At 39.1% G+C, this 25,535-nt stretch overlaps 1 protein-coding gene across 11 annotated transcripts in view; it reads right to left on the bottom strand.

The window, feature by feature from the left end:
* Positions 1-25,535, bottom strand: part of PUM1 (pumilio RNA binding family member 1) — a 123,148-nt gene that overhangs the window by 93,487 nt on the left and 4,126 nt on the right. For 10 of the 11 annotated variants that reach the window (XM_070404577.1, XM_070404576.1, XM_070404568.1 and 7 more), the window contains exons 2-3: positions 24,726-25,099; positions 9,347-9,415 (exon numbers count right to left, since the gene is read on the bottom strand). In XM_070404577.1, the coding sequence (XP_070260678.1) occupies positions 9,347-9,415; positions 24,726-25,088 (432 nt within the window). In that variant the 5' untranslated portion in view covers positions 25,089-25,099. Of the gene's footprint in view, positions 1-9,346; positions 9,416-24,725; positions 25,100-25,535 lie in introns of those variants that run through there. The other variant, XM_070404578.1, reaches the window with a different exon arrangement.

Consider the following 25,535-nt stretch of genomic DNA (forward strand, 5'->3'; position numbering starts at 1 on the left):
TACTTTATGTGAATGAAAACATTTAGCCAAAGGAGGACCAAAGGGGAGAAATTAAATGAAGACAGGTTATGCAGTATGTGGATCAGTTATATTCTGCTTCAAAGGAGCATGTTTTGCCACAAACATTCCAAGACAGCTCAAAATACATGGTTGTAAGTCTGCCTGGTCTGCCTAGATTGCCCAGTGCAGGATAGAAAGCAGATATTGGAATGAGTGGGGTTCCACACAGGTCTCAAAGTGACAGGACAGGACTGGGAAACAGGTTCCAAATGCCATTTGTACCCACATTCTCAGGGTTAGAAAACACCTTCTTATCTAATTCCTTAAAATGTTCAATCCCCAAACTATAACTTTTCCAAATAAGACTCGTGAAGAGGTCACTTCACCTCTAACACAGTCATTAATCTAATACAGAAAAGTTACTAAGTAAAATTGCCTTCCTCTAGTTTACTTGGCCTGGCTAACTATGTTTTCTCTAAACATTCCATTTTAAAAGCACGATGTCAAAAATGCCCCAACAACTAAATGGTATTGTAGGAAATGGGCCTCTGAGATCCATCTCCAGGCATGGTTGGCTTTTGATGGAAACAGTTGCTGAATTCTCCCAGGACAAACAGAATGTAGGGAGGAGAGAAGAGGACATGGGAACAAAGAACTGTGGACGTGTGCCAGCAGCATGGTGCCTCCCCACAAGCCAACCAGGTGCCTGCCTCAGCTAGACGGGGGAGGTGGAGGCAACTTGAAAAGGCCTCAGACCAATTTTTTTTTAATGGCCCAAAGGGAGGCATATGAGGAAACAGGTGACCCCATAGTACTCAGCCAATGAGGAACGGGAGGAGGGACTGAATAAATAGGCTAGGTTTGCTGCGCCAGGAATGCCTGTACACCCGCTCTCGAGAATGTATTAAACGTCTCATTTTTGCCATACTTCTGTCTCCAAGTCTGTTATTTGAATTCGGACAGGTGAACATTCTCACAGTATTAATACAAAGTATGAAAGTAAAGCAGCTTTTAGCATTACTATCTGTACTCAAAAGCTACATTTTGGGGAAAAACAGATTTGTTACACTGCTTGGTCAGATATTTTTATATTAATACATGACAAGGCACTATTACTTTTTCCTCCCTTCTGCAAGAAAGGTTGAATGATCTTGCAGGCGGACAATATCTCTCCTTTCCAAAATTCAATCCATTTTGGAGTCACCTTAGTTACTCTTATGATACTCTGCAAGGAATTGCCAGTGTGAAGAAGAGCTGTAGATCTGGGAAGTACTTTTGGCTACCCAAAAGCCTCCAATTCTATGAACCATTCTGTTTGCCATGATGGAAAGATATGGGGAAAGAATTTAAGACTTGGTATCCACATTAGGCTCTCCCTTGTCTTGATTTCAGAATTACCAAGCCCACAAGCCCTAGTGGACAGCCAATGTCTTAGGCAGCTGCAGACTGGTGAATGCGTCTTAGAGAATACAATGAAAGTTACGAAACCTCTACACCACCCGGGCAAAGTCATTCTAAAAAGGCATCTTTTAGATGCCCCATGAATATCCTAGAAAAAGGAGAACTATTTCTGTTTTTGATTTGTTTTCTTTATTGAATTTATTGGGGTGACATTGGTTTCAAGTGTACAGGTTTCAAGTGTACAACTCTACAGCACATTGTAGGCTCACCACCCAAAGTCAAGTCTCTTTCCGCCACCATTTATCCCCTTTTGATAATGACCATACTGTTGCCTGTGTCATTTGGGTTTTTTGTTTATTTGTTTGTTTTTTGGTCCCTTCATCTTTTTCACCCAGCTCCCTGGGAGAGAGCTGTCAGGCTGTTTTATGTATTTATAAGTCTATTTCTATTTTTTTTTTTTTTTTTTTTTTTTTTAATATATTTTATTGATTTTTTACAGAGAGGAAGGGAGAGAGATAGAAAGTTAGAAACATCGATGAGAGAGAAACATCAATCAGCCGCCTCCTGCACATCTCCTACTGGGGATGTGCCCGCAACCCAGGTATATGCCCTCGACCGGAATCGAACCTGGGACCTTTCAGTCCGCAGGCTGACGCTCTATCCACTGAGCCAAACCGGTTTTGGCAAGTCTATTTCTATTTTTATTTTGTTCACTGGATTCCACATATAAGTGAAATCATATGGAATTTGTCTTTCTCTCACTGGCTTATTTTATTTAGCATAAATGCTGTCACAAAACATAAGATTTCCTTCATTTTTACAGCAGAGTAGTATTCTGTTATGTAAATGTGCCACAGCTTTTTTATCCACTTATCTACTGACGGGCACTTGGGCTGCTTCCAATCTTGGCTATTGTAAATAATGCTGCAATGAACCCAGGGGTGATATATGGTCTTCCAAATTAGTGTTTCAGGTTTCATCAGATATATCCCCAGAAGTGGAATCGCTGAGTCATAAGTCAGCTTCATTTTAATTTTCTGAGTTAGCTCCATACTGGTTTCCACAATAGCTACACCAATCTACATCCCCACCAAGTGCCCAAGGGTTCCCTATTTTCCACATCCTCACCAACACTTGTTTACTGATTTATTAATGATAGATATTCTGACAGGAGTGATGTATTATCTCACTGTGGTTTTCATTTGCATTTCTCTGATGATTAGTGACATTGAGCATATTTTCATACATTTATTGGCCATCTGTATGTCCTCTTTGCGGACATGTCTATTCAAGTTATTTACCATTTTTTAATTGGACTGTTTTCTCTGTGTTGAGTTGTACAAGTTTTTTGGGTTTTTTTAAAAATATATTTTTATTGATTTCAGTGAGGAAGGGGGAGAGAGATAGAAACATCAATGATGATAGAGAATCATTGATCGGCAGCCTCCTGCACGCCCTCTATTGGGGATCGAGCCCACAACCTGGGCATGTGCCGCTGACCGGAATCGAACCCAGGACCTTTCAGTCTGCAGGCTGATGCTCTACTCACTGAGCCAAACAGCTAGGGCTGTACAAGTTCTTTATAAATTTTAGATATTAACCCCCTCTCAGATGCATCATTGGCAAATATGTTCTTCCATTCAGTGGGTTGTCTTTTCATTTTGTTGATTTCCTTTGCTCTGCAAAAGCTTTTGTTTTATGTGTCTCATTTGTTTATTTTGTCTTTTGTTTTCCTTGTCCAAGGCAATTTACCAAAATATATATATATTTCTATGAGAAATGTCAAAGGTTTTATTGCCTATGTTTTCTTCTAGGATCTTAATGGTTTCAGGACCTACATTTATGTCTTTAATATATTTTGAGTTTATTCTTGTGTATAGGATAAGGAGGTGGTCTAGTTTCAATTTTTTTGCATGTATCTGTCCAATATTCTCAACACCATTTATTAACTTGACTGTCTCTACCCCATTGTATGTTCTTGCCGCCTTTGTCAAATATTAATTAACCATAAAGACCTTTACTTGGAAAATTATCGGATACTGAAGAAATTAAAGAAAACACAAATAAGTGGAAGCATATACCATGTTCATGGATAGGAAGAATGAATTAACATCATTAAAATGTCCATACCAAAAGCAATCTATAGATTCGACACAATTCCTATTGAAATACAATAGTATATCTCACAGAACTAGAAAAATATTTCAAAAACATATATGAAACCACAAAAGACCCCCAAATAACCTCAGCAACCGTGAGAAAAAAAGAATAAAATTGGAAGTATCATGCTATCTAATATCTACTACAAGGCCATGGTAATCAAAACAGCATGGTCCTAACATAAAAATAGGCATACGGGTCAATGAAACAGAATAGAAAGCCCAAAAATAAACTGTTTTGTATTTTTTGTATTTTTTTATTATTTATTAAACTTACTGGGGTGACATTGGTCAACATGAACATATAGGTTTCAGGTGTGTGTTGTCTTGTATATTTTTAAAAACAGAGTTATGGGCAAAATCCAAGAATCTTAGATTTGAAAGGATCCTGGAACACTATCTACTCCCACTTTGTCTTACAGATGGAAAAAAAAAGTCCAAAGAAGATGAATGTCTGAGCCAAGACTGGGAGCTGTGGCTTCAAAGTTCTAGGCCAGTGAGAACTCTATCTCACCAAGTTATGCCATTCTTTGGGTTACCAGCTCTCCAAATCACTATCACATTCCTCTCTCTACAAGTCATTCTGCTGTCTCACACTAATGGATAGAATTCCCATGTAATGTCTGATTAGAACCTAAAGCTATATTTTAAATACTAGAGGCCCGATGCATGAAATTTGTGAAAGAGTAGGTAGGCCTTCCTTCCCCCGGATGCTGGCACCGGCTTCCCTCTGGCAGCTGGGACCCAGGCTTCCCTCGCAGCCCCGGCTTCGTTTGGAAGGTCATCCAGAAGGACGTCCGGTCTAATTAGCATATTATGTTTTTATTATTATAGATATCTCACTTTATTCTACTTTCAGGGAACGGAACGTGTCAGTATTCAGTATTCATTATATACAGGCGTGCTTTCCAGATTTCCTTCCTCAGGTGTCAAATTTGTCTATTACCTAGAGTAAGTTTTTCTATGCTTCAGTTTCCTAAAACATCTAAATACACATCTAAATACATTCCGTTTCCCCCAGAAATAATCACTACTATCTTAACGTTCTTGAAAGCTGTCAAGTTTACCACATATAAAACATTAAGTAATCTTAAAAAGAAAAAAAAGTCCTTAGTTTTTAAGTTAGAAAACCAATTACACAGAATAAAGTGCCTTTTCTGTCAAAGGCTCTCAAAGTACTTTCTAATTAGAACTGTTCTCCTCTTTACAAATAATGCTGCCCTCCTGCAGGTGGAGCAAATAGGTCATGCAAGATCATAAACCAATGTAGAAGCAGGGCTCCAAAACCCAAAGGTTAGTGAGCCTTCCTCAGTACTACAAAGATAATCTCTCTTTTTTTTTTTTTTTATCTATTTTATTGATTTTTTACAGAGAGGAAGGGAGAGAGATAGAGAGCCAGAAACATCGATGAGAGAGTAACATCGATCAGCCTCCTCCTGCACATCCCCTACTGGGGATGAGCCCGCAACCCAGGTACATGCCCTTGACCGGAATTGAACCTGGGACCCTTGAGTCCACAGGCCGACGCTCTCTCCACTGAGCCAAACCGGTTTTGGCTAATCTCTTAAAACACTCAATTACCAACTAATACTTTCATCCTATATAATAAACCAGCAATATGCAAATTGACCATCACTCCAACACACAAGATGGCCACCCCCATGTGGACACAAGATGGCCAACAGGGGAGGGCAGTTGTGGGCGATCAGGTAGCAGAGGAGGACAGCTGGAAGGAACCAGGCCTGCAAGGGAGGGCAGTTGGGGGGGACCCAGGCCTGCAGGGGAAGGAAGTTGGGGGCGACCAGGCCCGCAGGGGAGGGCGGTTAGGGGTGACTGGGCCGGCACGGAAGGGCAGTTGGGAGCAACCAGGCCTGCAGGGGCGGGCAGTTGTAGGGGAACCAGGCCAGCAGGGAAAAGCAGTTGGGGGGGACCAGGCCTGTAGGGGAGGGCAGTTGGGGGCAACCAGGTCAGCAGGGGAGGACAGTTAGGGGCGACCAGGCTGGCAGAGGAGGGCAGTTAGGGTCGACCAGGTTGGCAAGGGAGGGCAGTTTAGGGTGATCGGGCCAGCACGGGAAGGCAGTTGGGGGCAACCGGGCCGGCAGGGGAAGGCAGTTAGGGGCAATCAGGCCAGCAGGGAAGCAGTTAGGCATCGATCAGGCTGGCAAGGGAGTGGTTAGGGGGTGATCAGGCAGGCAGGCAGGTGAGTGGTTGGGAGCCAGCAGTCCTGGATTGTGAGAGGGATGTCCGACTACCCACTGGGATCGGGCCTAAAGGGGCAGTCAGACATCCCTCGAGGGGTCCCAGATTGGAGAGGGTGCAGGCTGGGCTGAGGGAGGGACACACACACACACACACACACACACACCATGCACAAATTTCATGCACCGAGCCTCTACTATGTAAATAAAGAAGCGGCTCAAATACGTGCCTTTAAACTTTTCAGAACTTTGACTTTATGTTGAATGAAAGGGGCTAAGCAAGCAGTGGATGAAATATTTGAAAATAATTTGTTGCCTTAAGCCTAAAATATTTCCCTATCTTCCTTTTTATATTTACCTTCTAAAACAGCGGTGGTCCGTGAGGTCTGAAAGGTTGGCGACCGCTGAATTAGAATAGGGGGCAATTAAAGCACTTGTACTGAGTCCTTCAGCTAAGAGCTATAATTCAGACAACCAGCAAGGTTTGAAGATGATGTTTTAAGCCACTTCTTTGGTAAGATTTCTAAGATAGGCTCCAAATCTTGCAAAATGACACCAAGAGTCTACTAGTGGCTTTGATGAAAAAAATATAATAAGATCAGAACTTGGCTGGAGATCCTGGCTAGAGAACCAACTATGCTGATCAACTGAAAAATAAAATAAAATAAAATAACAAGAGCCAAGTAGCCTGAATGTTACTTTCAATTATTTTTAATATAGCCAATTCTCTTTGAATTCTAAAGATTCCTACATTCTTGGACATAGGTATCTACTCTAATGAAGTGTCCCCTTCCTTCTTCTCTTTTTCTCCCCACCCCGCCCCCCAATACAAATACACATAAAATAACTGCAGCAAAAATATACCATGCCTAGCTTAAAAGTTCATGCAATGTACTTGAAATTTTAGAGTTTATATGGGTAAAGGCTGTATTTATACCCATCCCCTCCCAGAGAGATGTTTTATTGCTTAAAGGGAAGAAAATTTAATAAAGTTAAACTAGAAGCTGTGCTTTTTAAAATTTTTATTATAAACAGTATCTTCATTTCTCTTATATGCCAATCTCCCTTTTATCACTCCCAACTTGCACCTATGCAAATCCTAACTAAATGTTTCCCAAGTCTTATTTCTCCCTCCATTCATGTAATCATAAATTAGTCCTGCCAATACTGATCACTTCCCCCACCCTTTTTTTTTTTTAATCCTCACCGAGGACATGTTCACTGACTTTTAGAGGGGAAAGGGGGGCAGGGGAGAGAGAGAGAGATTGGTTTCCAAGCATCAAACCCCCAACCTAAGTACTATGTGCCTTGACTGGAAATGGAATGAACCCAACACTCCAACCAACTGAGCCACACCAGCCAGAGCCCAATCACTTTCTAAACTCAAGAAAAAACATGCACTTTTCTGTTGTCATATGTATTCACTGCTTCCTCAACTAGTTAAAGAAAGTTCCTTGTGTATAGAAACTACTCCATACTTAGTTTGTCTCCTTTGTGCCTAGACACTGGTTATGCTTCCAAAAAATAACTTCAGTAAATATTTGTATTTTCAGAGGGAAGTATATTAAGCATTTTTTGAATACTCCCAAAAATCAATTTTTATAAAGCTTATTAAAATGAGATTTTACCGTCAATCATTTTACAAGTATTAGCTTTGTTATTCTAAGGACACATGCTTTGGAGAGGAAGCCATGTCAGAATCCCAGCTCCACCACTTAATAGCTGCATGACCCTGGGCAAATTAATTCATTTTTATTGGCCTTTTTCCTTATCTGCATAATAGCACCAACCTGATAGAGTTACTGATGAGATAATGCATGCATGTTTATTTATTATGTTTATGTATAGATCTGGGGAAATATATATACATATATCCAAAAATAGCATTTCTAGGAAAAATAAGGAGAATGAGGTTTGGAGATCTTTTAAAAGAAGCATTTCTGGACCAAAAAAGAAAGATTTTAAAAATATTTCTGTTAAGTGTCATTTAAATAAAATTCACTTTCTATTCAATTCTGTTCACTATTCTTCAATTAGAATTCACCTTTAGAGATGACAAAGTCTTGCTTGCAAAACAGCAACAGGACATTATTTTGATTCTGTGTAATTAATTTTTAAAACCTGGGATTAGATTTTTGGTGGAGTGGACCAGATTAGAGTCACATGAGTGGAGAAGATAAATGTGGTTTTCCAATCTATACTTAATATCAGACACATCTGTTAACTTTCTGCTCAAACTTTGCTCCAGTAGTTAATTTAGAAAATCTATTACCCTATAACCAATATGATTTGTTGATGTGCACTGTTTCAATTATATTAGACAGGCACAGGAAACACAATGACACCTACCAATATTCTCTTAAAGCTCTAGGGGAAAAGAACAAGAACAGACCAAAAACCCATGAACCTAAAATGATAGGACACTGGACTCTGATCATAAAAGGATTCAGAAACATTGGAAACAAAATCTTTTAACAAAGGAAGCAAGAATATCAGGACCGAAAAAAAAAACACACACAAAAAACCAAGAGTTTAACTATTTAATATCTATCCACAAGGGCAGTCTACAAATATTTGCTATAAATCAGGAAAGGAATTATCTTCATTTTGAATCCTCAGAACCTAGCACAGTGCCTGGATCACAGAATACTGGCTAAGTCAAAGAACAAATGTATTTAATGAATGGTATCAATAAAGAATTCAGAATATAGCTATTATCCATTTATTTAAAACATTAAAATAGATGTGGGAAATTTTAAATATCTGATACACAAAAAATGAAACAGAAGGAAAAAACTTAAGGTAACTCTCTAGAACAAGAAAATCACAAGCCAGAGCCCCCAATTTATGAACCTGTAACATCTTTAGCAAAGCAAACTGTATGTTCTACCTTATCACCAATACATTCTTATTGTAAACAACTGGAATCACTAGAAATCAACTGTACTTTATCTATACTCCCCTTTCTTTTAGAATTATGGCAGTCTTCCCTGCCAATATAACAGATGATAGTAAATTTTGTTTTTGCAAATTTTAAACATTACCAATAAACCAAAATTCTTGTTTCTCAATTCTATGTACATAAGGAATGACTGGCTCAGGCCTCTACTTCTGGAATTACTTTGCCAGAAACCTAACACCTTCCTCTTCACAATGGAGCTCTAAACAACTTCCTCAAACATGGCACTACTCTAAAAATAGGTTATCAACATATTTTAATTAATAACCAATCTAAATCTCCCTCTAGCAAATGAAAAATGAAGCAAAGGTAAGGACGTTGGATGCATATAAAATTAAATTATTTTGTAAAATTTTAACACCTCAATTTACAACTCACTAGTTAATACTAAATAATTTGTGCTCATATTTTGGTTGTTTTATCTTGTTTTTAGGACATTAGGCTACGGTTAACATTCCTATGAGATCGTTTTGGCAACATTCTGCAATATTCCATTCCTATCATGAGAATGGCAACAAGTAAAAGCAAGCACATACTTCTGGAGACTAGAATCTAATACATCTCAAGAAAGACAGTTCCAACCTTCCCTTAAAAACAGGCCCACTTTTCTGACACACCAATTCACTTACCTCTCCCATCGCTCTTCCTTCCAGAGCAAGTGCTTGAAAATCATGATTCAGTTCATCCATAGAACGTACCTATTGTTCAGAATAGAGGAGGGAAAAGTTTCAAGTTAGCATCTTGAGTTTTACATACACATTAAACACAACCGAAAAGCTTTTGTTGACTTTCAGATATTGATAAAGACAGTTAACAATTTTCAAGTGATTGAGATTAAACACTCACTTACCTTTAGCCATCAAGGTTCAGCAATGACCCCTGCTTTCTCCCCTCCCATTCCCTTTTGTTTTCAAAACATGAAAAACATATAATCCAAACAAAGAAAAAGCAAATTACAGCACGAGAATTATGTCAGCTATTTTTCATACATTTTAATTTAATTATTAAAGACCAACATACTGAAGAGCAATTACACATGAAGATGATTATGTAACTTAAACCTGGTTGCTAAATCAAAGACCAAGTACTTGTACCCTTGTCCCCAAACAGGAGCATATAAATTAGGGAACTCATTTGATCCAACCCAGTATTTCTTTGATAAACCAAAGAAAAAAGGGTGCCCCAACATTTCTCCATACTGGAAGATCTCGGGGAGGCTCCTAGAATCTCAAATTCAGAGGGGAAAAAATAGCATATCACAAGAATTCCTTCAAACTTTACCTATCAGTAAATGTACTACCTACATCATAACCTTTCTGGGCTTTCATTAACTCATTCCTGTCATTACTACAAGGTAACGTTAGGATCAAGGATGAAGCATGAAACAGATTATTCAAAACATTCAAAATTAGTCCTGGCTCAGTTTGTTGCGAGTGTCATCCCATACACCAAAAGGTTGTGGGTTCAATTCCCCATCAGGACACATCCTAGGTTAAGAGCTCAATCCCCAGTCGGGGCATGTACCAGAGGCAACCAATTGATGTTTCTTTCTCTCTGTCTCTTTACCTCTCTCTCTCTCAATAAAAACATATCCTCGCTCAGCCAGTGAGGCTCTGCAGTCAGTAAATGCAAAGAAGGTCAAGATTGGGCCAGGCAGGGAAAGGGAAAAGTACAGAGAACAGGAACCAGAATACAACTCAGGAACCCAATTTAAGGATTTATTAACATGCTGCCTATATATCACCCAACAATCTTAATTTAACTGAACTGACACCACATAAAAATACAGTTGCATTGTTTTAAATCACATTATTTTCAAAACTCAGAACTGATACTATGCTACAAATGGCACCTTGTGTCACTAAGATGTAACAGCTTTGAGATGCTTGCTAAAAATATAAATTTATAAAATTCAAAATGGCCCTGGCCAGGGTGCTTCAGATGCCTGGGCATTGTGCACTAAAAGGTTGCAGGTTCGATTCCTGGTCAGGGCACATGCCTGGGTTGTGGGCTTGATTCCGATAGGGGGCATGTGGGAAGCATCTCATCAATGTTTCACTCTCACATTGATGTTTCTCTCTTTCTCCCTTCCTCTCTCTCTAAAAATCAATTTAATAATAAAAATAAATGTTTTAATGTTAAAATGAAGCTAAAATTCAGCCAAGAGAACAAAGACAGAGACAAGCCTTGTTATTATAGTAAAACAGTTTGAAAAGGCCTTGAAACGAAAGTGTGACCACACTGTAAAGTATTTATTTAAGTAAGCATACTGAATAAGCTCTAAACAATATGCAGTAAAAAAAAAACAATAGGGGAGCCACAACTGGTTTGGTTCAGTGGATAGAGCGTCAGCCTGCAGACTCAAGGGTCCCAGGTTCGATTCCGGTCAAGGGCATGTACCTTGGTTGCGGGCACATCCCCAGTAGGGACTGTGCAGGAGGCAGCTGATCAATGTTTCTCTCTCATCGATGTTTCTAACTCTCTATCCCTCTCCCTTCCTCTCTGTAAAAAACCAATAAAATATATATTTTTTTAAAAGAATTTAAGCCCTAACCGGTTTGGCTCAGTGGATAGAGCGTCGGCCTGCAGACTCAAGGGTCCCAGGTTCGATTCCGGTCAAAGGCATGTACCTTGGCTGCAGGCACATCCCCAGTAGGGGGCGTGCAGGAGGCAGCTGATCGATCTTTCTCGCTCATCAATGTTTCTAACTTTCTATCCTTCTCCCTTCCTCTCTGAAAAAAATCAATAAAATGTATTTTAAAAAAATAAAAATAAAAAAAAATAAAAGAATTTAAAAAAAATAGGGGAGGATGAGGACAGGTTGTTAGCTGGAAACTCTACATGTTAAGTGAAATCATTTTGAGTTTTAAGGTCAAAGTTAACATTTACAAAGCATGTAAATCAAATGCACAAAGCTCTGTATCTAGCTCTTTCTGAGGAATCTGATCATACATTTAATTAGAGCTAGACATTTCTTAAAAATCCAAAAATCTACAAATAGTTTTAACCAAGAACACTGAAAATTCTATTATTTCCCAAGGAAAATGTAGGACTAAGCAAAGACATAACATGCAATATGCATATTTATGTAATCATCACAACATTCTCACAGATTATTCCCATTTAAGAGACTAAGAAATAGCCCAGCTGACATGGCTCAGTGGTTGAGCATCAACCTATGAACCAGGAGGTCACAGTTCGATGCCGGTCAGGGCACATGCCCAGGTTGCTGGCTTAGATCCCCAGTGTGGGGCATGCAGGAGGCAGCCAATCAATGATTCTCTCTCATCATTGATGTTTCTATCTCTCTCTCCCTCTCCCTTCCTCTCTGAAATCAATAAACATATATATATATTTTTAAAGATATTAAAAAACAGAGCATCAGAGATATTACTTACCCAACCATTGTTAAGTAGGGAAGAGGACTTAAATGGCATTGCTAGGATCTAAATCCAGGTCTTCCAATTTAAAGAGCAAGGTCCTTTCTACATCACCAAGCTGCCTTGATGAAAGCCACAGAAGTTTCCATCCCTAGATAAAACTGCCTTCTGTTTCTGCTGTTGGTTTTGGTAAGTATGCTTTCATGGTCTTTCTTGTCTTTGCTTTCCACTGTCTCCTACCCCTAACTTCAAAATATGCCCACTCTCCCCTTGCAGCAATTTCCACTTCTTTCTATTCTATCTTCCCACTCATCATTCTCTCTCACTACTTATTTGCTCACTAGCTCACCCTCTCAGGTCTCGTCTCTCACTCACTTTAGCTCTCTCTTCACCTCCCATCCTCCCTCTTTCGTGGTGTTTCCATCTGCCTTCCTACCTCCTGTAGAGGACTGTTGAGAAAGCAGCCTCACTTTGTGAAGTTTTCTTTGCTAGTCCAGAACCTCCATTTTAAACCATTTTTCCATAGTTGTCTACACCAGAAAGACCAAATCATTCTCACAAAACTGTTTTTAAATTAGTAAGGAACTTTTTGTTTAAAATGGGAGCTACACCTGGTATGGTCATCAACACCAGGCAGACTCTGCAGCCAAAATTCTTCCTAGAAAACATAACTAATGATCAGAAATCAGATGCTCGGGAATTAAGATAAATCAAAGAATGAAGACAGAGGAATGTAAATAATATTATAAGCAGGTAACAAAAAGCCTTTTCTATCATAAAGGAGAAAGGCTGGCTGTAAATTACTATTATCAGAGTAAATGCTCTCATGAAGACAGAATAATCTTTTCAAGTTCTTGTACTCAAACTTTTCTTCCTCTAGAATTCAATTTGAGTGGCCAATGTTAATTTCCAGTATTACTAAAATTCCTTCACTTTTGCTAAATGTTTCTAAGACTCCACTAACTGATCTTATCTATCTCCTTTGATTTCACAAAATTATTTCCTATTTTTCTCTTTGGGCTACTTGCCAGTAATGTAACTTTCTCATGTCCATCCAGGACTTTCTCTACTGCTACCCCTCCCCATAAAGGCATCTCCCACTCCCTTTATTAAAGAGTCAAAGCAAGAGGCCACTTCAGTGCCTGACCTACCTCTATATTCCTCTCTTCATCCCACCCAATGATACATGACCTATGCTTCTGAGTTTCCCTTCCATTTCCAGATCCCAGAACTTTCTTTTGTAAGCCTCAACATCTGCCTTCTTCTAACAGGGATTCCATCCTAACTAGAACCATAATTTAGCAAATTAAGTGTGTGCTTAACCATTCAGGAAGTTATAAAATCAAAACAGATATACTCAGAACTATACATCACATATGGAAAATAAAAAACCAGCCTTAGCCAGTTTGGCTCAGTGGATAGAGTGTCGGCTTCCAGACTGAAGGGTCCCAGGTTCAATTCCGGTCAAAGGTACATGCCTGGGTTGTGGGCTCAACCCCCAGTAGGGGGGGTGCAGGAGGCAGCCAATCAATGATTTTCTCTTATCATTGATATTTCCATCTCTCCCTCTCCCTTCCTCTCTGAAATTAATAAAAATATATTTTAAAAAATAATAAAAAGGTCCTAAAGCCAAAAAAAATTGAAAAAATTAGGCAAAAACATCACAAATCTTTATTTTAAAAATCATATCCTAAAGTGCCTACCCTATCCATCACCCCTTGAGAAACCCTACTTACCATACCCAATGTTCCATATACACTTATCAGAATCACCAATGAAATGTTATACACTTCACTGTTTCCTCATATATAAAACTGAGATAATGGGCTATTTTACAAGTTTGTTATAATGATTAAGTGAGGTAAAATGTCCAACTTAGTAGGCACATATTCAACTGGACCCACTTCACAGATCATTCTCTTTAAGAGACTAAAATGCCTCCTCCACAGATTCATCCCTTCTTTCCCTACCCTCAGTTAGTACAGGGCATGCTTTGCTCATTTCTTGGGGAAAAGGAGGGTGGGGGCGCAAGGGCAGCAGGAAGTTCTATCCAGTTATTTCCATAATCAATACATTAGAAGTACGTACCTAGATCATGTAAACAGCTAACTTTCTTTTTTTTTTAATATGTCTTTATTGATTTTTAGAGAGAGGAAAGGAGGAGGAGAGAGAGATAGAAACATCAATAAGAGAGAAACATCAATTGGCTGCTTCCTGCACACCTCCTACTGGTGATTGAGCCTACAACCTGGGCATATGCCCTGATCGGGAATCGAACCCTGGTTCCTGGGTCGGTGCTCACCCACTGAGCACCACACCAGCTGGGCCTAACTTATTTTCTAAAACTTAGCATTTCAAAAGTACTTTCATTTTTCTCTCTTCTCAATTTCCAGCTAAATAATCCGGAGAAACTTCCATTCTCCTTTCTCATCCATTCCAAAACTTAAAGAAAAAAAAAAAATCATAGCATGTTCTTTCAGTTCTCATTTTGTGAAAAAGAATCTCAGTAAAGTCACCATGTAAAATTCCTTCATTCCTTCACTTAGTAGTACATAGCACTATGTGCCCTGATTCTCCTACCTCTCTATTTAGATTTTGTCTCTCTTTTTGCCAGCCAACATTGCTATTAAAGAAAAAAAATTTAAACTTAAACTTAGGCACAAAGGAATCCTAATGTAAGAAGTTAATGACACAAAAACGTTATGAATCATAATTTATTAGAGGCCCGGTGCACGAAATTTGTGCACTGAGGGGTGGGGGGCGGGGTGTCCCTCAACTCAGCCTGCACCCTCTCCAATCTGGGACCCCTCGGGGGATGTTGGACTGCCGGTTTAGGCACAATCCAGGACTGCTGTCTCCCAAACGCTCGCCTGCTTGCCTGCCTGCCTGATTGCCCCTAACCACTTCTGCCTGCCGCCTGATCACCCCCTAACCACTACCCTGCCACCTTGACTGATGCCTAACTACTCCCATGCTGGCCCGATATACCCCAACTGCCCTCCCCTGCCAGCCTGGTTGCCCCCAACTTTCCCCCCCTGCTGGCCTGGTCCCCCCCCTAACTGCCCTCCCCTGCAGGCCTGGTCACCCCCAACTGCCCTCCCCTGCTGGCCTGGTCGCCCACAATTGCCCTCCTCTGCCAGCCATCTTGTGGTGGCCATCTTGTGACCACATGGGGGAAGCCATCTTTGTGTGCGGGAGCGACGGTCAATTTGCATATTGCCTCTTTATTATATAGCGCTAGTAGCCCGATACACAAAATTCGTGCACATTAAAAGGTAATTAATTAGCAGAGTTATTTTAATATTGTATTTGTCCTTTCTCTATAATAGAGGTGTGAGAGATGAAAGGAAATTAGTAAAATGTATATGAAAATAATATATAAATTTATTAATAAACAGTAACCAAAGGATATAACAACAGAGGCATGATATAAAGACAACAAAAACATGATATGAAAACAACAGTGATGCAAACAATGGCTGATAAAGTGATTAAACTTATTCTAATATCTCCCTGTACACCACATTAAGAGTGAAAACACTTTCAGAGTGCTTGACTAATTTCCCTTGTGATGAAGTATTTAGAACTTCAACTGTAATGTCACATGCTCTTCAAACTCAAGAGAAAGCAACATATAACTAACCAACCATGTGCGAAAATGGGTTCAGGTAGGAATATGCCTATTCTGTCTAGAGTTGGTCCTTGTGATTTATCAATAGTCATCACAAATGCTGGCATCACGGGAAACCGTCATCGAATCAATTTAAATGGGAGGCCAGTGTCAGATGGGGACAAATTAATTCTTGGAATCAGAACAACCTCTCCCTCTGCAGATCCTGTTAATACTTCAGCTTCAATAATGTTAATTCGTAATCTTTTGATACCATCGCAAAGACCCCATTTACTATTGAGATTTCTCAATAGCATGATGATTGCACCCACTTTCAATTTTAATTTATGATACGGCATTTCCGAAGGAGTAATACTATTAAGAAATTCGATGGCAAATTTTCCTTTTCAGCATCATCTGTGGAATCAATGGAATCATCACTCAAATATGTGTGAAAATCTCCATCAAATATATCCAAAATTTCTTCATTTAATTTTTGAACATGTTCATTTTTTGGACAAAGAATTACATGTTTAGATATATTTTTAATATTATCTATAAATACAGTATTTCCAAAGGTAGCTTCAATAATAGATCCATTACAAATCATTTCACAGGGGATTTCAATACTATCCATTCCTAAATGGAAACTGCTATCAAGTTTGCCATCTCTAAGTTTTACTAACCATCCACTATAAACAGAATCCTCTGATCTCATATTTGTTGTAAGAGACAACTTTCTGAAACATCCCCAAACATTGCAGTACTTTAAACTCGTTTGTAGTATGGCCGATCACACAGCATGCGGTACAATACTGAGACATCGTCGAAAATCCCCTCCAAGAAGGAGAACTTTCCAACCAAATACAACATTCACACTCATAATTTCTCTTAGTAATCTGTCTATGATGTTTATGGCATGACTGGATGCCATGGTGCATTCATCAATAATGAGAAGTTGGGCCTTTTTAATAGTTTTAGCAACTTCACTCTTTATATTGAGTCTAGAAATTGAAGTTGCATGTAATAGAATCAGTAATTTATACTGGGAATGAAAGATGCTTCCGCTGAGAAGTAAATTTGCAGCAATTCCTGTAGACGCTGTGGGTAAAACAGTACCACCACGACCTCTAATATAATGTATTAAAACTTTATACAGCCCTAACCGGTTTGGCTCAGTGGATAGAGCATCGGCCTACGGACTCAAGGGTCCCGGGTTCGATTCCGGTCAAGGGCATGTACCTGGGTTGCGGGCACATCCCCAGTAGGAGATGTGCAGGAGGCGGCTGATCGATGTTTCTCTCTCATCGATGTTTCTAACTCTCTATCTCTCACCCTTCCTCTCTGTAAAAAATCAATAAAATATATTTTAAAAAAAAAAAACACCCACAAAAAAAAAAAAAAATACTGTAAATTCCGTTTGTATACAATGTCCAAAATAGACAAATCCACAGACAGAAAAAGTAGTCTCTGGTCTAGGACAAGAGAGCAACTGCTACTGGGTACAGGATTTTGGGGATGATGAAAATGTTCTAAAATTGATTGTGATGATGACTGCACAACTCTGTACTATACTAAAAACCACTGAATTATATACTTTAAATGGGTGGATTATATATCAACAATGCAGTTCTTTGAAAAATCTTTATGGCCCCCAATTTCCACAAACTTAAAAAAGTTTTTGTGATGAGATTTGTAAAGACATTAAGAAAGATACTTTAACCATAAACGAGTACTTATTAAAAGCCATAAACAGACAAATAAATCTTCAGGCACCATTAACAAGGTACTTTAACAGTTCTCAAAAAATATTACATGAAAAAAATAACAATTCCCTGGAGAAGGTCCAATATAAACTCTTCAACTGCAGGTTTTATCACCAATGTCATGTACTAGTACATCCTTCAGGCTCAAGTTCTTAAATCAAATTCCCAAATGTTAAACTTCCCCAACCTATTGCTAATCACTTCTCACAATATTCACAGCAGGGAGCAAAATGCCAGAGCAGTCCACTGAGCTGAAACCCAGAAGATAAGGAAACTGAATATAAAAATTGAGAGGAGTGGATAAGAAATCCCTCAACAACAACAAAAAACTATTACTTACCCTATCTCCAGCACTTATTACTCTTTTGGCATTGTGTTTTCAGTCTATGTTATTCTGAGGTGTTAAGCCATTTCTCAGGAGTGAACAGATAGATTCTCAATTTTTTGTTTAAGTATTCTGTTCTGTCTCAGCCTGTAGAAAGTATTCCGTAAATGCTGTTGCCTGAGAAAATGGACACATGCACAAAAGATGTGTCTCTTCTGCAAGTACAGAGAGGTGTGATGAAAAACAGTATGTTACTTCACAGCTTACAACGCACTTCATCCATATCCATAACTGAAATCTGGAACACAGTTCTTCCTAACTACCCTGTTTTTCTCTTACTAAAACTCTCATGATTCAACACACTTCCCTCTTTTCTTTGGCCACATGGGCACCCAGAGCAAATTCTGTAACCCACCACTGGTACATATTTCTAAATTCTAAATATATCCGCTTCGTTTCCTAAAATACTCTTATTTTCCCACTGTTATATCTCAGTACCACCAATCCATTTTTTTTCCTAATTCCACACCAAAAACCTTTAAAACAAAACAGCATCTGAGTGAATACTTTTTTTTTAACAATGGAACCTAGTTCTTTAAATTGAAAAATCTTTCTTAGTTTAATTTTTATTTATTTATTTTAGAGAGAGTGAGTGGGGGGAGAAAGAAACATCAATTTGTTGTTCCTCCCATTTATGCATTCACTGGTTGCTTCTTTAATGAGCCCTAACTGGGAATCCAACCCGAAACCTTGGCGTATCTGGACGATGTTCTAACAAACCGCGCCACAGGCCAGGGCTCAAATTGGAAAATCTTAGTCAAAGAAGGCCTTCTAATGGTTCTTTTGACCAATAGTATAACGTTAAGACTTTGTTAACACCAAATACAATTTTTTAAAGGCTCTAAGAGTGTCCTGGTGGGTGCAGCTCAGCTAGTTGAAGCATTGTCCTGTACACCGAAAGCTAGCAGGTTTGATTCTCAGTCAGGTTGCAGGTCAGATCTGATCAGGGTGAATACAGGAGGCAACCAATCAATGTTTTTCTCTCACATCGATATTTGTTTTGCTTTCTTTCTCTCTTCCTCTCTCTAAAAATAAAAATCAATTTTTAAAAATGGCTCTAAGAGTATACAGGTGTGGGGGGAAAAAACATGGAAGCATGAATTACTCAGCTTTATCACATGGTGTTAACTAAATGCCACTGTCCCAAATGCTGGGACTCTAACAATCTGCCCAGAAAAGATAAGAGACTCATAGTCTCAAGTCATTCAACAGGGAAAACAGAAAAGGCTCTCCAGGGAATGTCAAAACTTCCAGTATGGTGAATACTTGACCTCCCTTCCAGTTTAGCACAGTACTTATTAAGTACAAGTGTAAGGATTATCTCACAATCACTGAAGGGTAGGAAGGAGAGACATATCAAAGGTGGTGTCAGAATACCACTAGAAGACGGCAACACCAAGTGGAAGAAAAAGGGGGTACAAATAGAGCCAAAAAGAAGATTCACCCACAAAATTTTGCCTGGATAGAGAGAATTATCTCCGACGAGCTGTAAATTTACAGTAGATAGTGATACATCCTAGCACCAAAAGACTACAAACAAAAGTGAGAGAAAGCTCTGTGGAGTTGTCCTCTAAATTTTCTTTTCCACCTATCTCTGCCTGCCCCTTAAAATCCAGTAGAGACCATAGTTCAACTGATCTGAGGACCTTAAAATGTTTTCCCTATTTCATCACCCACTTTATCTCACAGAACTTTACAGAGAAAATAGATTTCACAATAAGAGAAAATTATCACAACAAGTCAAAGACTGACCTTGGGTTTTGCACAATGAAACTTTTAATACTATTCAGAAAAAAAAAATCAGTCATAAAAATTACTGTTAAATATGTACATTTTTTGTACATAACATTTAAAATGTTATTCACTTAAGGTGTGTTTTCTAGTGTTCTATATCTTGATCCACATCCACTGTCTTGTTTACAATAGGTAAATTAATAGACAAAAATAAATAAATCTTATTCAATGGGACTTCTTTCCCTCACTCCTCTCCAAAGACCTCAATTTGGCCCAAAAATGGAGGCTTTTACGTTTCTGAGAATACTAGCTACAATAATTTTATGTACTACAAGTGATATTTAATGTTTTTAATCATAATGTAGAAAAAATACAGAAATACCATAGTCTGCAAAAGTTACAACTTTAAAGTACTGCTTATTACCTCTGTACATGTTCTCAAGCTGTTGATGTTTTACATTCATTTAAAAGCCCTCATGGTAATTATCTTTCAAGTTTCATACTTAAAAAATTAAATATTGAGAGGGGAGAGACATGGGGGAAAAACTTAAGTATTAAAAAAGTCAGTCACATATATATTTGGGCACAGCTTAAAGAGTTCACTTTTAAAAGGGGGAAAATTCAGACATTAAGAGAATGTCTACATCAGGTTAAAAAAATGTTTTAGTACTAATATAAAAAAGTGATTGCTCATAAATGAGAGTAATGAGAGAAATCAATGTAAAGTACCTGGCACTATAAATAGTTCCCTTCCCGCCAACACTGCTGCTGCCATCACAGCCTGTGATATTCTGACAATCTGATCTTAAATTTTGGTCCATTATGCCAAAAGTCCTTTAGAAAAAGGCAAAGGAGGTGTGCCCTCCTGAGGGCCTTTCCTTCCCCCTAGTCCTTCCCCTACAGGTATGCATCTCATAACTCTAAGGCAGTGGTGCTCAACCTTCCTAATGCCGTGACCCTTTAATACAGCAGTTCCTCATGTTGTGGTGACCACCAATTTCATTGTTACAAATTGAACATAATTAAAGCATAGTGATTAATCACAAAAACAATATGTAATTATATATGTGTTTTCCGATGGTCTTAGGCGACCCCCAAAGGGGTCGCGACCCACAGGTTGAGAACCGCTGCTCTAAGGGATCCCTCAAGACTTGCAACCAGGGGAGCAATCAACATTGCTAACCACCTGAACCTGTCTCCAACGCTCCCTTTTCTCTGACTTCTCAGTGAGCCCAAACAGCCCCACCTCGGCTCATTTCTTTCCTATAACATTACTAGTGAGCCAAAGCAGCCTCACCGAGGCTCTCTCCTGTTGCTTCTTCTATCCTAAGCCTTTCCTGTTTCACTGTCCCCAGCTCTAATAAACATACTTTCAAAATGAAAGGGGGGAGGGGCGCACGCCAAAGGCAATAGGCCCACCAAAAAGGAGTAGACCAGAAGCATTTGAGATCTTTCCTCCCAGCACATCATCAATTTGGCTCAAATAAACTCTTGGTATTGCAGAATGTGCTGGCACTAGTATCACTTTATAATACCGAGTCATTCTTTCTCAACAGAGAAAAGTTTCCCACAATTACTACTTAGAATAAGCATGTAAGGTGGAGGGGGGTTAATGGGAAGAAAACAAAGGGGTATAATACTTTCAACAATAAAGGTAAATTTTATAAAAAGAATACACACATAATAAAAACAAAACTGGAAAAATGTTAGCATGATTGCTCCTGTGGGGGAAAAGGAAGAGCTCTTGCAATTATAGGAGAAAAGTCAACATTTGTATCCATCTCCTTATTATCAAGTTTATCATCTCTAAAATTAAAGCAAAGTAATTATTTAGGATGCGTTACTTTGTTGCAATGGTTTAGTTTGGTTTAATTTTTAAGGCTAGAAATATGTTTAAGAAGGCAGAAATATACAGAGAGCATGGGCACTGGAATCAGAGACCTAATTTAAAAACCAGGTTCTACCTGGTAACTACACTTCATTTTCTCATCTCTCAGAAAAGGGTATTACTTCCCTCATGGGACTTTTCTGAGGATTAAATACAGGAAATACATAGCCAGTACCTAGAACATAAGTGCTCAGTAAATCTATTTATCATCATCAGTGATTCTCAACCTCTTTTGTACTCCCACCTGACAGAGACACCTTATTCCAATCTTAACAGTGGCTACTGAGGGCAGTGATTCACCTAGAGCAGTGGTTCTCAACCTTGGCTGCACATTAGAATCACCTGGGAATCTTTTTAAATCCTGATTTCTGGGCCTCATCCTCTGGAAATTATGTTTCTTTGTTATGGGGTGAGGCCACAACATTAGTAACAAACGGAATTTCTGGAGGATGAGGCCCAGAAATCAGGATTTTAAAGATTCCCAGGTGATTCTAATGTATAGCCAAGGTTGAGAACCACTGACCTAGAGCTATGCCCCTCAACTCTTTAACTACATTACATTCACTGCTGCTGCTTGTCTAAGTGGCCTTTACCTATTGCCACATATTTCCCAACAGAATATCTGAGCTCTAAGTTCCAGTACTTTACCTGGTGCAAATCTGAAGAACTTAGTGGTTTTTCCCTCATTCAATCAACACAAAAATTTCAGACACCACCTGGGAAAGGGACATGACAAATACAATAGCCTCTGCCCCAGCACAGTTCAGTCCAAGAGGTGAGATCAACACCAAAACCAATAAATTAAAATACACTGGAATGACTTTGTGTGTGAGTGACCAACATCTGCAGCATAGCAACTACCCTCAATTCCCTAAATGCTCTTGATTATATCATGTGTCCAGCCCAACAGAACTGTTATGGGTACAATTCAACACCTCCCTACCTTGGTTTCTCTCTCTCTCTCTCTCTCTCTCTCTCTCTCTCTCTTTTTCTCTCTCCATGTACAGCTGCCTAAATCTTACTCAACATGTATACTACTAAATTTAATTACCTTGTCCCCAAATCATATCCCCTTTTGTATTCCTTTTCCTGTATTACTTCATTTCCCCCAAGACCTAAGATTTCTAATTCAATCACCAAATTCAGTGTATTTCTCAGTACCATCCATACCTTCTTTTTCCATTGCTCATACCAGAACTGTTAGAGTTGTTATCCAACTAGTATCACCCCTTACCCACTCCAACCTCTTATTGCCGACTCAATCTTTCCAATACACTACTAAAAGCCACGCCAGCCTGTCAGGTGTGGCTCAGTGGTTGAGCGTCGACCTATAAATGGTTTGATTCCCAGTCAGGGCACATCCTCGGGTTGCAGGCTCCATCCCCAGTGGGTGGCATGCAGAGGCAGCTGATCAATGATTCTCTGTCATCATTGATGTTTCTATCTCTCCCTGTCCTTTCCTCTCTGAAATCAATAAAAATACATTAAAAAACAATAACAACCTACTTAATGAAATTTTAGCCTGGCACTCAAGGCCTATATCTTTGTGACAATGTCCTTTTCCCCAACTTTGTTTTAAGGCCAAAGGATTAGGTACTCATACATTCAATAAATTTCTGAAACTCTATTATATGCCAAATTCTAGGAACTGGGATATTGACATGAATAAAATATGACCCCCTCAACTACTGCAAGAAAATAGAAAACAGATATAGTGCCTTAAAAGTTTCACAAGAAGCCCCGTATACTCATACTTCTAAGTATCCCTCACCTACACATAGGTGTTTATGAAGCAGCACTGATATTGATGATTGGTTGAGTAAACCGAAGACCACTGATCAATGTGCTCAATATATTTCTGTGGAATAAGAGGATAAATTCCCCCTCTTGATTTCTACTATGGTACATAGGCTACTTTTTTGAAGGGACAGGGGAAGCACAACTGAGACTTCAGATTTGCAAATATGCTTGTGCCTAATTTGTTTCTGAAGCAGAACAGAAGCACTAGAAGCCTAGTGACAGATGTCAGTTCTTTTTGCTAGTCAGTACTCACATAGTAGCAATATAAAATGAACCTTTGCAAATTCAATCTGTGTACAATTTCAAAGAGTAGCCTGATTAAAACATCCTACCAGTGGTTCTCAACCTTCCTAATGCAGCGACTCTTTAATACAGTTCCTCATGTTGTGGTGACCCCCAACCATAAAATTATTTTCGTTGCTACTTCATAACTGTAATTTTGCTACTGTTATGAATCGTAATGTAAATATCTGATATGCAGGATGTATTTTCATTGTTCTCGACCCACAGGTTGAGAACCGCATCCTTTCATCACTATCAGGAAGTTAGGAAATACAGACCAGGATACTCTTCTCAGTAAAATATGCTGTGATCCCAGGAATGTTTCTGGATTAGTAAAGGTAAGCATGTTAAAATTAACCAAGTGAAACAAGTCTTAGAACAAGAGAATGAAGATGGTTAAAATCTAAAAGCCACAACCACTCCTCTCTGACACAAAACATTATATATCAATTCCACATCAAATAAATTTCACTTGAGCAGCTGATCCGTTATCAAGTTCCTACTACTTTCAACTATAACATCGTAAAAAACAAAAGTCACCCTCACCCAACAGGAAAGGCTCGAAAATACAGTGGGGCCTTGACTTACGAGTGTCCCGACTAACGAGTTTTTCGAGATACGAGCCGACTCTCGGCTGATTTTTTGCTTTGAGTTGCTGAGTTGCGAGCTAAAATTCGGGTTACAAGCCAGCTTCAGATAACCCCACCGCTAGTTGGCGCAGCGAACATCACAGTGAACGCCACAACATTAGCCCAGCATCACGTGTCTCACTCGTTCACTGTTGATTTGACATACGAGTAATTTGAGTTACGAGCTCCGTTAAACTCGTAAGTCAAGGCCCCACTGTATGTATATGGTCTATAAACAGCCCAAAGAGTTCTTAAAAGAATATATCAAGAGGAAAAAAAGTCGTCTTATTAAACATACCTACAAATGCAATGTGCACATTATAACAATCTTAAGTCTTTTTTTTAATGAATTGGTCATTTACTATTTAGCACCAGATTGATATGACCCAGTGACATTAAAACAATCATCCTTTAAAACAAGTGACTATTTAATTTAGACCACATGAAATTAGCAATTTAGGCTTTTGAAGACATTCACTAAAAGCAGATTGATTACAAAAGAGTTTCAAAGCTGAAATAGTGAACTTTTTTTACCTGATGTTCTGCATGAATGTTATCCCCAGTAGGCCATCGATGTTTGCTATTATTATAGCCGCCTCCACCACTTCCTCCTCCCCCAAGCTGCTCACCATGCTGCCTCTGAAAGAAGTAGTCCACCATAGCGTCGTCCTGGGAACGGCCTGCAACTCCTATGGATCCTGGGACAGGGCTGGAGTGTGTCCCAGCTGCAAGAGCTTGATTTGCAGCTGGTTGTGGCTGCGCTTGCGACCCTGTTCCAGATGTCAAAACAACAGGCATGTTGGGATTAGCTGGTTCTTGAGGGTGATGTTTCAGGTGGGGGCTGAAAGAGTCCTGCCAAAGCACTGCTTTTCTCTTCAAGACACATGCAACGCTCATTCCACCAACACCTAAGGACAAATAAGTTACAAATAGTTAAAATTTGCATTTTTTCATCTTTATTGTTTAAAGTATTACGGATGTCCCCTTTTTTCCCCCAATGACTCCCTCCACCCCACTCCTGCCCCCTAAAATTTGCACTTTTAAAACATTACTTGACATACACCAAGATAAAAGTGAGCTCCATGTCTTTTGCGATATATCATCTACAACTAGTTCATACCAAGCAGCTATATATTTTAAAATAAATAATTTTCTAAACTGAAACCTCCACTTTTAAATTGCTGAGTGTGTGTGTGTGTGTGTGTGTGTGTGTGCGCGCGCTGTGTGTGTGAATAAGTGTGGTTGGTGGCAGGTACTCAGACAAGGTATGCAGATCAGGACTCAATATGGCAACTTCAGGGAAACTTATTCTGTTATCAAAGGAAACAATATAGAATTAAACTT

This window comes from Myotis yumanensis, unplaced genomic scaffold (assembly GCF_028538775.1).
Source record: "Myotis yumanensis isolate MYYU_CA2020_CCGP unplaced genomic scaffold, mMyoYum1.0.hap1 SCAF_2, whole genome shotgun sequence".
NCBI lineage: Eukaryota > Metazoa > Chordata > Mammalia > Chiroptera > Vespertilionidae > Myotis > Myotis yumanensis.